The sequence below is a fragment of the Pteropus alecto genome, unplaced genomic scaffold (genome assembly GCF_000325575.1).
Source record: "Pteropus alecto unplaced genomic scaffold, ASM32557v1 scaffold251, whole genome shotgun sequence".
Classification (NCBI taxonomy): domain Eukaryota; kingdom Metazoa; phylum Chordata; class Mammalia; order Chiroptera; family Pteropodidae; genus Pteropus; species Pteropus alecto.
Window position 1 is genome coordinate 900,150 of NW_006431048.1, and position 13,826 is coordinate 913,975.

General features: G+C 33.7%; 1 protein-coding gene across 1 annotated transcript in view; it reads right to left on the bottom strand.

Moving 5' to 3' along the window:
- Positions 1–1,929: 1,929 nt before the first annotated feature.
- The window catches only part of LRRC58 (leucine rich repeat containing 58), a 17,628-nt gene continuing 5,731 nt past the window's right edge, over positions 1,930–13,826 (bottom strand). The window contains exons 2-4 of the mRNA XM_006905543.3: positions 10,746–10,874; positions 9,810–10,087; positions 1,930–7,827 (exon numbers count right to left, since the gene is read on the bottom strand). Of these exons, the coding sequence (XP_006905605.1) occupies positions 7,622–7,827; positions 9,810–10,087; positions 10,746–10,874 (613 nt within the window). The 3' untranslated portion in view covers positions 1,930–7,621. The remainder of the gene's footprint in view (positions 7,828–9,809; positions 10,088–10,745; positions 10,875–13,826) is intronic.

The window sequence follows — 13,826 nt, forward strand, 5'->3', positions numbered from 1 at the left end:
AAACACTTGCAGTTCAGAAAAAGTGACTGATAGGGAAAAGTAAAAACCATTGGATTAGCAATCAATGCCTGGTCTAAAGTAGGCATTCAATAATAATAATTTTTTTTTTTTTTTAAATAGATGAATGGATTCTAACCCCAGCTCTGTTACTATGTATCTAGGAGAACTTGGGCAAATTGTGTCATCGCTTCAGATCCATTTCTTCATCTGTTAAAACTCTAGTCCACTGACGTCAAGTTACCAAGAGCGGACTTTCACACTAAAGAATTATCACCCTTGCTGGGCAGCTGAGTCACCGAGGGGAGTTTCTACAACTATTGATGCTCAGATTCCAAACCAAGGGATGAGGTTTCAATCAGTCTGGAGATAGGGCCCAGGCATTTGAATTCTGAAAACTCCCATGGTGATTCTAATGTTCAACTAGGGCTGAGGACAGCTTCCCAGAAAAATCTTTCTAGCTCCTTTTTCCTATGGGAGAAAAACGAACTCATCTGCTTAAATGGCCAAAGTCTAAAGAGACTTGCTCCATGTTTCGCTATTGGGCAGCACTACAGGGTTTAAGATTTGACCAGACCTCCTCTGGACCTGCGGTGTGTTCTGGTCAGTCTTGTGCAACGCTATCTAGGGGTAGACAGCTCCTACAGGCGAGTGTGTGATTTGGTTGGTTACATTCAATTTAAGGAGAATATAAGAAGCTCAATTCTGATTTGATAAAGCTGACATTTAGATCCCTTTCTCAAGTCTATGTGAATTTTTTTGATTTATTTCCAACTCAGAGGAGGAAAAAGGTATGATAAACTACACTGACAAACTTCACCAAATCTAGTCCTACTCCAGTGTCATTAAGATTAAATAAGGCAAGTTTTTGAATATGCTTTGTAAATAGTTATGAGGTATCCAGACATTTCTTCTTACCTAAGGTTTCCCACCAGATTTAAAATTCTGAACACACTGAGGAGATATAGTACAGAAAGCATCACTTTGTGTTGACCTGATGCAATGCAATACCAATGATTTCCTGTTATAGAGTATTAAATAAAGCAGCATACTATAGTGGAAACAGCATTGAAGTGGGAATTCAGAGGCCTGGATTCAAGATTTAGCCATGTAAAGCCTTGGGCAAGTCTCCCTGGGCTTAAATTTTTTCCTCTCAAACAAGTGAGTCAATTTCAGACCTTTAAAGTTTCGTCTAGCTCTAACATTCTAGGGAATGCTGATGGAATTGCTCATGAAACTGGCAGTGACTGATGATTGATATGATGGGACACGTCCAAATCTCCCATATTCCCTGAAACGTTTTGGCTTCTTATCTACAGAGTGAGACAAGCTGTTAAAGAAGAAATTTTTCTTCTGATACTTGTTTTAAGGAGAACATTCCCAGCTGGGGAGGGTAAGGTTCAGTTTTATCCTCAGGAAAAAATGAGATCAAGAGTTACATCCAATGTTTTTTCTCTTGTGCCTTCAAATTTCTGAGCCTATCTTCACCAAGAAGACTTCCTATATACTAACCAAGGAAGTGTTGAGCTTTTTCAATCTCAGTAAATTTGAAACAGCTGTTTTGCAAAGAATGCTTCTTCCCTATCCACTGTTTACCTCGACTTGTAACCAACCACAATATTCTTCCAAATTCTGGAATCTAGAAAAATGTCAGGTTTCTAGAGTCACCAAAATAATGGCACCAAAGACCAATACTAAGTACTGTAATATTAATGTTGCTCAGTTAGTATTATACTACTTTGTGTTAAGATTGTTTGATTCTGAATTATACGCAAGTAGTAACTGGCCCTAGTCAGCAAAACGACCTCACCAATTTTTTATTAGAACATGCATCCATAAGTCTGTTAAGACGGTGGAAGCAGAAGGAACTCTAATAGAAAGAAAGGGACCTAGTCTAACTCATCTTTTATCCCATGCACCTGGCGCAGATAGTAAATGCTAATATATGCTTTATTGAAAAAATTCAATAAACAGATGAGCAATGGCATATAGCAAGTAATCAGGCAAATATCAATATTATAAGAATTTGTTTTTTTAAAACAAATGCTTGTCTATTAAAGCTAAAATACTGTTACTTTCCCAGAATATAGAATCAGATTTAAGCAAAACATGTTTAATATAACACAGCACAACGTTTGATATGGCAAAATTCACACAGAGGATTAGTTAATAGAAGATCACATTCTTTTGTGTGTCCTAAGGGAATAAAGGAGGTATAGAACTGAAGTGGCTTAAATATTCTCTTTAGAGCATTTACCAATACAAGGTAATACACAAATTTGATGCAATAAACTATATCTTGTCCTGAAAATAAAATTTAATTATTGAATCATGTCGCCGAATTACATTTATTGTTACCATTGAGCTATAGACAGATATTCCATGTACCTATAGATATTCCTAATTCACAAGATTTGAAATACAGAAAATTTAAAAATCAGAAATAAAAGTAATCTGACTAAAGTACATATATTTTCAATATCCTTTGTTGATACTTTAAAGTCTCAAACTTTATAAAAAGTTAAATACTGATTATTTAAAATATTCCTCCCATTATGGTTTTGTTTCTCATGAATACAAATCGGGCTCAGAAACGTCAACCATTTTTTAGTGAAAGGATTCTCTTAAAATATCAGATGTTGACAGAAGAATTAACCAGTTTAGTAATTTTTTTGTAGTACCAGCAATAGTGATGTCAATCTTATCCTGGTTTCTTCCCCTAACTGGAATTTGGAATAAAAACAATTTTATGCAATTTATTCACAGCCAAATGAAGTAAATAAATTCTGGTGAATGCAGATAGTCTCTCCAACCATGGCCTTCTGGCATGATGGTATATAAATAACTTTCATTAAACTAATACATTTTAATATTTACTAGACTGAATACTGTCTCTTATGATAAATTGAGACCAATGCTAGGTAAAAGTCTAGTAGCACCCAAATCAGTATTACCCTGTTAGTGTAATGTGTGTTCTTAATGAACTGTTATTTTCTACATCAATTATTGGCAATAATGGACCAAGGAAAGAAAAAAAAAATGAAGATATTTACATGCAAAGATATTAAAAATATATCACTACCTTTCATCCTAGTACTACAAAGAAGCCACTCACAAAATACGCTAGGCCTCATGGTAGTATCTTTATATGGTGTTATTAATGTGCAGTTGGTAGGAAACTGCTGTCATCCCTTAGTGGTAGCAGATATATTTTCTTTCTGAAATAATATAAAAGAGAACATACCTTTTAACTGATTTTATTTCAGGGTACCTTATCATTATGGTTTTGACCTTCTGACGGTATGCATGATTGGGATTCCCTCCCTGGAAGCCCTAGACTCACAGACATTAGACCCTATTTTAGGGGAAGGAATCCCTGAAGATCACAGTTTTTCTCCCTCAAGTCAAATGCGAAGGGTGACAAGGCTGTCCCAAACAACTGAATTAAACGATGTAGTTATCCACGCTTTGGGTTTAGCGCAGAGGATTTAAGGCACGTATTTTCTGAGCACAACTGAAGACACTGCTACCTTTAAAAAGATCATGACTATTAACAGAAATACAAAATTGGATGCTATTAAATTATCACATTAATGTTATACAATATAGTGCTTAATACAGAGACAGTGAAGGTCAAGTACTTCTTTTCCATACAGAGGGAATCAGAACTATGTATTATAGATCATGTTACCTAAAAACCTATACAATAGCCTTTACTGTTAAACACCCAGCTCACTATTAAAAGCTCACTATTTTGGACTAAATGGAAATAATATCTATACTGCTATAATAAAATCTCTACTTTGAATAAGAAGAAAGGGAGTCATTTAGGTAAAAATTAAGTATTTCTAAATAAATGTGGAGTAACAAATTTTATATATACATACTATAACTGATAAAGTTTTGCCTACAAAAGGTCTTATTATTTAGAATAATTTTTATATAAAATGCTTTAAAAGATCAAACTTTATTTGTAGTAATTTTTTGTTTAGTATTTTTTCTTTTTTACAGAATGAAAAGGTAAACATTAACCAAGGCTATACCACAAATTCCAGGTTAATGTGTTATCACTTTCTCCCTTTGGAAAGAGCAAGGTTGGCTATAAGAAAATCCTGTTATTTGCTGGCCTTTCTTCATGGAGGGATGCAAACATCTCCCAATAGCAGAAACTAAAAAAAAAAATTAGTGATAAAGGCTTTCGGATTGTAGTCAGTGGGCCACTTAATTTTAAAACAATTCACTATTGCTTTAAAGAACTTTTCTGGCTCAGGGTTATACTTGGTGACATCTCTTCCCTTGCCCTTTTGTTGCTTTAAAAGATTTCTTTCATTTCACACTCCAGCAATGAGCCTTTTCCTTCTCTTCTTTTGTTTAAAATTGCTATTTACAATGTTTGGTGGAATTGGTCTGCAGTATTACACTGCACTAATGTAAAATGCCTTTAATTTTTATTTACAACAATACAAAAGTTTCTCAAATTTGAGGTACACATTACAATGAAAATTTTTACTTTTAAATTTGGTAACTTAAAAGTTCTAAATATCAAGAACTCAAGAATAAGAGACTCGTCTGACACACATTTAGCAATAAAATATGAAGAGTAACTCTCAGACTTATCTCTACTACTCAGATACAGGGAATATTGAGAACCCTGACTAGTTTGTCCTTAGGTCAGCCATTCTCTGGCCCATGAAAGCAAAATATTGTATTAGCATATCTTACTATTTCCTAAAATCCTAAATCTAGTTCACAACTCAGTTTAGTGACACTGAGAACTGGATTCTAGGAATAAAGATTATTAAGAATGTTCAATGAACCCATTTCAGTTTCAAATATTAGCACTGAATAATTTCCTTCTAAACACATTACTGCTTTGGTTAAGTAGTTTTATCCACACAAGCTTTGGTCACTAAAACTGCCCAATGGAGCAATATAAAAACTTATTTCATTATGAAAATTGGTGCAGATTCTATAAATCTAAAAAAATACAGTTAAAGTTTATTAACTGTAGTTTAAACATAAACATGCAAATTAAAGACATAAAGACTATCATTTTAAATACATAGTTGGCTATATGATTCAGGAGTTGATTATCTGGTTTTTAGAATATCAAGTCCCTTCTATCTCACCTTCAGGTTAATTTCTACAATCACCAGTTATGAAAAAGGGAAGGTAGGGTAAAAAAAAACAGGGAAAATCTTAGAAATTATTAGCAGCTCTTGTAAAATGTTAGGTTAAGGATTAAAAGAAAGATAAAACTAACAGCTATAATGTAGATTTCAGTAAAAGTTACCAGAGACAGTTGGACACAGAGCTTAGATTTTCAAATATACATATAAAGAACCATAACAAACATTACGTGGAAAGATATTTTGTTGTGTACTATGGAATACATCTACATTATATAGCAAAGGCTAAAAAACTGTTTCTGGTTAGACGTATTTATATCTGTAAAAGCTCAGTTTATCTTCTTTCTGGGAAGCCAGAAATATGGTATGTAGGTTAAATACCACATTTACATACCAACCAAATTATCTGACAAAGACTAACTCTTAGACTACCCAAGCTGTTATTCAGGTTAAGCTGGTAATGAATTAGGAAGTAAACTGAGGCATTTAAGCCAGAAAAATTTGGTCCTATTGAGTATTAATACATTATTTTCTATGAAAATATTTTATGTATCTAAACTAAGTCACTTAGTACAAAATATTTTGGGCTTGCCACTGAGGCACTGCTTAAGTCATCTTTATTGTTCATAATTTTGTAGTATGTAGCTTGCTGCGGCTCAAATGGAGAAGTAAACAAAGGTTTTTTATTACTTCCATTGTGCAATATAATCACCTATGCATTACTTTGCTAGGCAGTAGAAATATACTAGATTACTTCTAGAGATATAGAAAATTTCATAATCAAAAGGAAAAAAGATTCTAACTACATTATAACAAGGGGAAGGTTTTCACTCATTAGCAGCGTTTCACAACTGCAGTCATGAAACTCTCATGGTGTTTCATGAATTAACATATAACAGACAAACAAACTCTAAACTATCCTACAGTATATTTTCTTCTAAAATAAAAAATAATATGTGACAAAAATCTAATACAGGGATATATCATTATTGTAAAACAATATGCTTTTAAGAAATGGTGTGCCTAATCAGGATTGCCAGTAAGTCACAAGGGAGATCATCTCATGTTCCAATGCATTTCTGACCTGTGTATTACTGTATAGCTAACATTTACCAATGAACCACCATGTTATTATAGGCTAATGATCTAGTGATTGTATGTGTTTTGTATTTTATTTTATAATATCAACTCATAATTGAAATATCAATTTTTATTGCATATTAAACTGATTAATAAAATTTGGTCACTCCTAAAAGCAATTAATCTGTGAAACTTTTTCTGCATATACTTTAAAGATATATTTAATAAATTTTTGTTATCAATATATTATTTTCAAAAAATATACCATGGTTAAACTGGTTTTGGTGCTCTATTGTGTACAAATACGATTGCTGCCCTCAATTTTATCTGGCTTGTTGTAATGTTTTTCTAGTGTTTCTTTAAAATGTAAAGAAAGTTACAATTCAGTACACACAGGCAATGGAGTCATACCTAATGGTTAAAATTTTTTAAATCATTTTCCCACTCTTTTAATTCAAGATACAAAGAAGCTTTACTGGCTTACATTTCTTTTCTACCAAAAGAAATGTGACTGGTTTTTCAATCAAAAATGATTATTCTGTGTTATGAACAGACTGGTTAAGACTGGCCTCCCATTAAGTGTAAAGTGATCTGTAGGGGATTACTTAATGTTCAAACAAAAAATGAAGTTAAGCTGGCCATAAGCTCAGATGTTATATATTCAAGTATTTTACATAGTTCTGTTAAAGCATATTTTGAAGTGTTCTGCATAGTATGTCAGGTTATAGGCTGCTCTGGCATTATTTCTTGAATAAACCTCTAAATCATTGCTAGGACTTAAGGCATTATAACAGTCACTGCTGGACTAACTAAGGGTAACAATAATCACTTGGAATAAAGGGGCAGAACTAAAGAGCTTTAAAATCCCACATAAAGTTATATCCCTTACTTTACCAGTTAGTAGGTCAGAAAGGTTTAGGTCCTACATAACCATCTGTGAGCTTATCTGAACAGCTCTGCAATATAGACGTACGGGCAATACGTGAAGGGAAGGCTAATCCTATTATGGTATAGTGTTCAACCTAAACCCACGGACAACTCTGATAACAATTACAGCTTTGATCCTTTCTTTCTTCATCTCAACTGTCACAGGTTACACCACTCATGGTTTATTATAGCACTGTTCTTCAGAATGTTCTAGTCTGCTGTGTGAGTCACGTGAACCTTGAGTGAAAACTGCAAACAATCAGCCAAATTTGAAACTGCCATTCAGAATGAATCATATTCAAAGAATCCAAACATGGAACTGGACTCATTCCTACTGAATAGGTAGGTGAAACATAAAATCTTTTCCATCACCTCTGACTCTTTCGTGGACAAGATGAAGATAAGGTTTCTAGCGAACTTCAAAGTTTATTTTCTTTTCTAACCACCTTTGCTTAGTCTTTTAGTACTGTATACCACCTTGCATTCCTTCAACCAAGAAGGACTTTTTGCATTCTGCGTGCAGCAACAATGGCTTCATCTTCCGAGTCAGATTCACTCTGGGATGTAGAGCTGTGAGAGGAACTGCAAGGGGAAGAGCACTCTGGCGAACATAAGTAGTGCATCAGTGGGAGGCGGTACTTCCCACAGAAGTCCACAAATTTTATTTGTCTGACACAACAGTCAAAGTAGACTCCTGCAGAGAAAAAGGAATAAGTGCAAAGTAATCATTACAAAGCAAAGAGACACCGTTTCTTTTTCAACCATTTCACCAGCATTCTGAAGAAATGTCATATAGCCTTTTCTTTTGTGAATCTTAAGCAGAGCTAGTAAATACTTCTATCCCTGTTCATAAAAATATTAGAAGGTTTTAGGGATGGCAATTTGGCTGCAAAGAGAAAGCCAGATTTATCTTAAAGGGAGCTGACATTAGAAGGACACTGTCTACTTAGCTTGTTTTCTCTGGGTGACTTTGTGGACAGTGGCTGATGAGAGATTAAAGGATACCTAAAGCGCCCTTCCTCCATTTAAGCCATTCCTTGGTACTACTCTACAGTCAAGAAACTTAAAAAAGCCCACAAGTCTTCTTTAATTATGATCTGAAAGAATTACTTAAACACAAAATTTGCAGAAAGAAGATGAGTTTTGGTATCCCTGTTCTTATGTATTGGGAAGCAAAATGAAAAGAGTCTGAGGGCAAATATATCAATGGTTAGTTTTATATATTATCTCAAATTTTAAATTGATAACTTTTAATGTTTTTGTTCCTAAAATAAATAACACATCCATATAATGAAGAATTAAGAAGCCACTTCAGAGAGAGAAAAGAGAATTCTTGTAGCAGTCCATTTCTAGAAAAGGACAGATTTAAGGGAGAGATTAGATATAAACTATTAAGCTTGATGGCCTGGTGTGAATTTTGTCTCTTGCCATTGTTAAAACTAACAAAAGAGAGGCTGAAGCACTTCTAATTTGACACAGCATAGCAAACCCTACTTCTAAAAGTGAGCGGCCAGAAATGGCCCAGAGTATTGTCTTCTTTAAACCAATAATGCCTTTTTTTCTCTTCTAATATTCTTTCCAGGAACGTAATCATTTTCTCCCTTCCTAACCTTATAACAGTTATAAGACATGATAGGACTTCCAGGGAAAATCTCATATGGCTCTGATCATCATTATATAGCATTTCCTCAGCACCTACATTTATCCCACAACAGTAAAAACCTTTCTGTACACCCATCAAATTAGATTTTTCAAATTAGATTTTATGAGGGAGGCAAAAATAAAATGACCTGCTATCAGTCACCAACTTCCACCCACACCCCTGGCACTCCAGGACCTTCCTAACCTGGCCTCAATGTATATTTTATTCTTTTCTCTCATTACTCCCCTAACTGTACATTTAAGCCAAATTATTACTCATCCAACATTCTGCCCATACTGTTTTGTCTCTAATTTTACTTGCTCCATCTGAAAAGTTTCTTATTTTCAATCTTACCCTATGAAATCCAATTCGTACTTCAAGAATTGTCTCATCTTTTCCAGATCTAATTATGTACTCTTTCTCTCCTTTGATTCCTAATAGTACACTAAATTCCTACCTCATTCTGCCTTACATTGTAACATTTGTTTAATTCTCTTCAAATGCTCTAAAATCAAGAAATTTTGAACCATGGATTTAAAAGAAAATAAAATTCCAGGGTACATTCTGAAATCTGCATACATTTGGCACACAGTCAGCCCATTCCTAAAAGTCTGGAATCATACTTTATAATGGTAGCTAATACTCAGAACGGTGACTCTAAGAACATGTCCCTCAAATAAATAGGAAAAGTAACCAAACATTTTAGAGCTTCTTTTCAAGCAATGAGGACTGTTTATGTTTCCTTTGTGTTTCCTCTCATTTTACCATCTTATACAGTTCCAAGACAAGATGAGACTTTCTGGGTATTTTCCTTATGTATAAATCATGAAATACTAAGAAAAGAATAGAAAGAAGAGAAGGAAAAAAAAAGAAATCCAGAGGGGGTGAAATGTCTTACATTCTGGTAAAAAGGTGAGGCAAACAGAGACTAATTGCCTTTCTCTGCAAGAAGGCAGCTAATGAAAACAACACTTGGATCATCAATTTTAAAAAGAGCTAAATGAATGGGAAACAAGGACAATGAAATAACTTACCTCCACACTTTGGATTTGGGCAATTACTGGCTAAACTCAAGTATCTAAGAAGATTCTCAGGAAGATCACATGGAGTGTAAGAAATATTTCGAATTTTAATGGTCCGTGCAGCTAATTCCAGAAGAGTTGGAGGGTCATAGGTTAAATCTCTAACAAAACGAACAACCAATGGATTTCCTCGCAAACTCAATTCTTCCAAATGAACAAGGTTGAGGATTTCCCGAGGCAAGTAGGTCAGCAAGTTATTGTGAAGACTGAGGGAACGAAGCGAATGCAACCTAGAATGAATGCAGTCAAAACCCAATGACAATCAGCAAGATTACTACCAAGGAAGTTAAGTGAAGAACTTGGTTTCCCCATAACAATAAGCAATTAAGATTAAGGTCAATGGAAGTAAAATAAAAAGGTGCTGAAACTAGAGTGCCGATTTGTAAATGTCATGAGGGACTTTTGCCCATGGAATCTTAGAGAGTTTAGAAAACTTAGGAGTATTCTGACGTGCTAGATGAAAGATAAATGCTAGATTTAAAGATTTTTTGGGGGGCAGTTATCATTCAGATACCCAAAAAAGGAAAGATTTTAAATGTAACAGGAATGAAGATCCTTCACATTATCTCATTAGGATAGGAATGTTTCATATCAAATATAAAATCAATAAAATCCCATAAAACCTAAGTAATCTATGACAAATGAATACTCTATTTTTGGTTACAGGAAACAAATAAACAAATATTTTGAGGAATAAGCCAGAGCATTTAAAAGTAACATTAAAAATAAGTGATCCAATTTACTTCAAACCTAAGAAATGTAATTCTCATGTATCATTTACTTTGAGAATATAATTCTTTGTTGCATATAAAACATGTGGGTGAATGTAGAACAGTAATTCCTAAGCATGTATCTCTGTGTATATATAAACTGCCTAAAACTACTCACTGTGAAAGCTGAGGAGGCACACTTTGGATTTTGTTGTCACACAGTACCAAGTAATTTAGAGAAGGCAGATTTGCTAATTCTGGTGGGATTTCTTTGATGAAGTTTCCTCCAAGATATAAACATTCTAAACTGCAAAGATAAATGAACAAAAACAAACAAAAAAAGAGTAAGCAAACAAAAACTGGACAAGATACCGCCACTGTCTTTACTATAGTGAACACATTTCATCTATTCATTCAGCAAATGTTTTACATAGTGCTAGTCTCTACAGAAATAATACAATCTTCAGGGAGCTTTTATTATAGGTAAATAAACAAGATACACTTTATTTTTGTTAGCATTTATTTCATTTAATCTCAGCTCTACCACTTACCAGTATAAGAACTTGGGCCAGTTAATTATCTTGTTCTGCCCCCGTTTCCTCTCCTTTAAAGTGGAATAATATTATTAGATATCATGTAAAGTGCCTAGTCAACAAATATAAACCAGACAGCTACCACGTGCCAGGTACTATTCTAGAGAATATAGTGGAAACAAGATCAAGTTCTTGACCTTACATAGCTGACACTCTAGTAAAAGAGACAGACAATAAATCAATGAATTTGTACATATTTTGTCAGATATCTTTGAATGCTACAAAGAAAAAGAGTGGTAATCTGATAGTGATGATATTCTAGATAAGGTGGTCATAAAGTTTCTCGTAGATGACATTTGAAAGGAGATATGAATGAAATGATTGAGTACAAATCTTTGAGGTGGAAAAATGCTTGCTGTACTGTGAAAAAGCAAAACAGTTAGTGTGGGTAGATCAGGGTGACAGAGGCAGGAGAGTGATAGTCAAATAGGTCAGAGAGGTAGCATGAGAAGGCCAGATCAGAGGGCCCTTCAGACCTTAGTAAGTTTAAAAGAATAATAGTTAAAATAGAAATACTCCAATCCATTAATGGTAAAGGAATACAAAGAATATACCAAGCAAATCTCTGTCGTTTCACATCTGGCTACTCTATTAGGCTCCAGTCTGGTCTTTCTGCTTCTACTCTTCCCATCACGTCCCCTTTTCCCCTTGCTTCAGCAGCTATTTTCCACACAATAACCAAGTGCTCCTTTTAGAGTGTAACTCAAGTACATCCTTTAGAAGTTCTTTCAGCAAGGACCCACCATGGCTGTTAATCTTTAAGGCTTTTTTCTCACTCATGAGTAATAAATAACTTGGCTGGGCATAAAATTCTAGGTTGGCAGTTACTTTTCCTTAGCACTAGAAAAGATACTGCCCCATTATCTTATTTCAGCCACTATTACTATTGCTCCTTTGTAATAATCTGTTTCTTTATTATTATGAGCATTTAAGATCTTTCTTCTTTATTTAATCTTATTGTTCTTAAGTTATATATAATAAATTTTAATAAAATATAATAAATTTTGTCATGATGTGACAAGATATCAGTTTAGAGCACTCTCTTTAATTGTGGGAAACTCTCAGCCACTATTATTTCAAACATTGCCTTTTCTATATGCTCTCTATTCTCTTTCTAGAATTCCTAGTAAACAGCAGCTGAACTTCAGAATCAATTCTCCATGTCTCTTAACATTTCTTTCATGCTTTCCATTTCTTATATCTTTTTGTACTACATTCAGGAGAATGCCTCCATTAGACCATTCAGCTTACTGACTCACTCATAAGCTGACTTCAGTCTACCATTCAGCCCACTGAGTTCCTATTTTTTTATTTCTAGGAATTCTATGTGGGGTTTTCGTAATTGTCAATTTTTAAACTTCTCATTTTTGTTTCATTGATGATGTTCCCTCCTTTACCTCTCTGAAGTTAGGAAACATACTTTAAAGGCCTTTATAGATTGCCTTATTAAAAAATTTTCTTAGGTATGATTTCTTCCATTTGTTTAATTTCTTATCCATACTTCATAATCTGACTTCTTTGACGTGTGGCAACTCAAAAAGCCAACTTGAATCTGAAGTTTTGTCATTTAAAAAATATATTAATAATACTTTTTCTATTTCTGGTTGTGTAAATCTTTTAGATTTATAATGCTTAGTAAAAGTAAACAGCTTTAATTCTAATATGCTACTTTTTATCTTTCAAATATTACCTTGTAGTAAAAATCAATTACTTGGATACAAGACTGAATTCTCCTACATGTAAATGTTCAAGCACTGGTGAAAAAACTCCCTCGGCTGAATTTTTTGGTCCTACCAAAAATGATTGTCATTTACTCAGAAATCTCTATTTCTCAATGATAAGAGCTACTAAAATATAACAGAATATCTGGAGCCTCCAAAACAGAAATTACCCTGGAAAAAGAATTATTTTAATGAGAAGACTATCTGGGAAAAATATTAGCAAACCTGGAAGTCCCTTTATAAAGGATTCAATAGTTAAATAACTTGCAATATAGTCTACTGAAGAAAACAAAGTGAAGAAAAAGAAGAGTGAGTCTGAGCATAAATTTAAATATTTGTCCTTTCTATTTGTTTAAGTCAGGAGTCAAGAGAAACTAGTGCCTGGTAGTTACTACTCAATGTCATTTTCTCTCAATGCTTTGGAGAGGGTAGGGAGGTATACAAACAGAAGGGATGCTAAACCTTAGTAGTTACTGTGACTTTGGCAAAGAAAGATCTGATGTTCTAAAATATAACCAAGCCCATGATTTTGAAATTATATAAATTCTCTTTTGCAACTGATGAGTATCATTAATCAGATTACGTAACCAGCATATTGAATGTATATTTTCAGGCTTATTTATCTTTTTGAAACTCAAGTAATTTCCAAAGTTCTAGTGACTTGAAGCCTTTAAATGATTTGTGGAAATTAAATTTCTAAAACAGGCTTTTCTGTAAGGAGAAAGGAAACTATTGTTGAATTTAAAACAAAACTGTAGTATTTAAAAGATTTTGTGTTTGTCAGCATTGCGGCTCTGTTAATCAGGCCTGGAAAAATTCTATTCTTTCAGTGCTTAAAAAATATAGAAAACAGGAAAATCATTCACAAATTTAGAGAAAAATTCTTCCTTTCCTTTGTTTTGTGTTAACAGACCGACATTAAATTTGTTTCTTGAAAAGTACTCC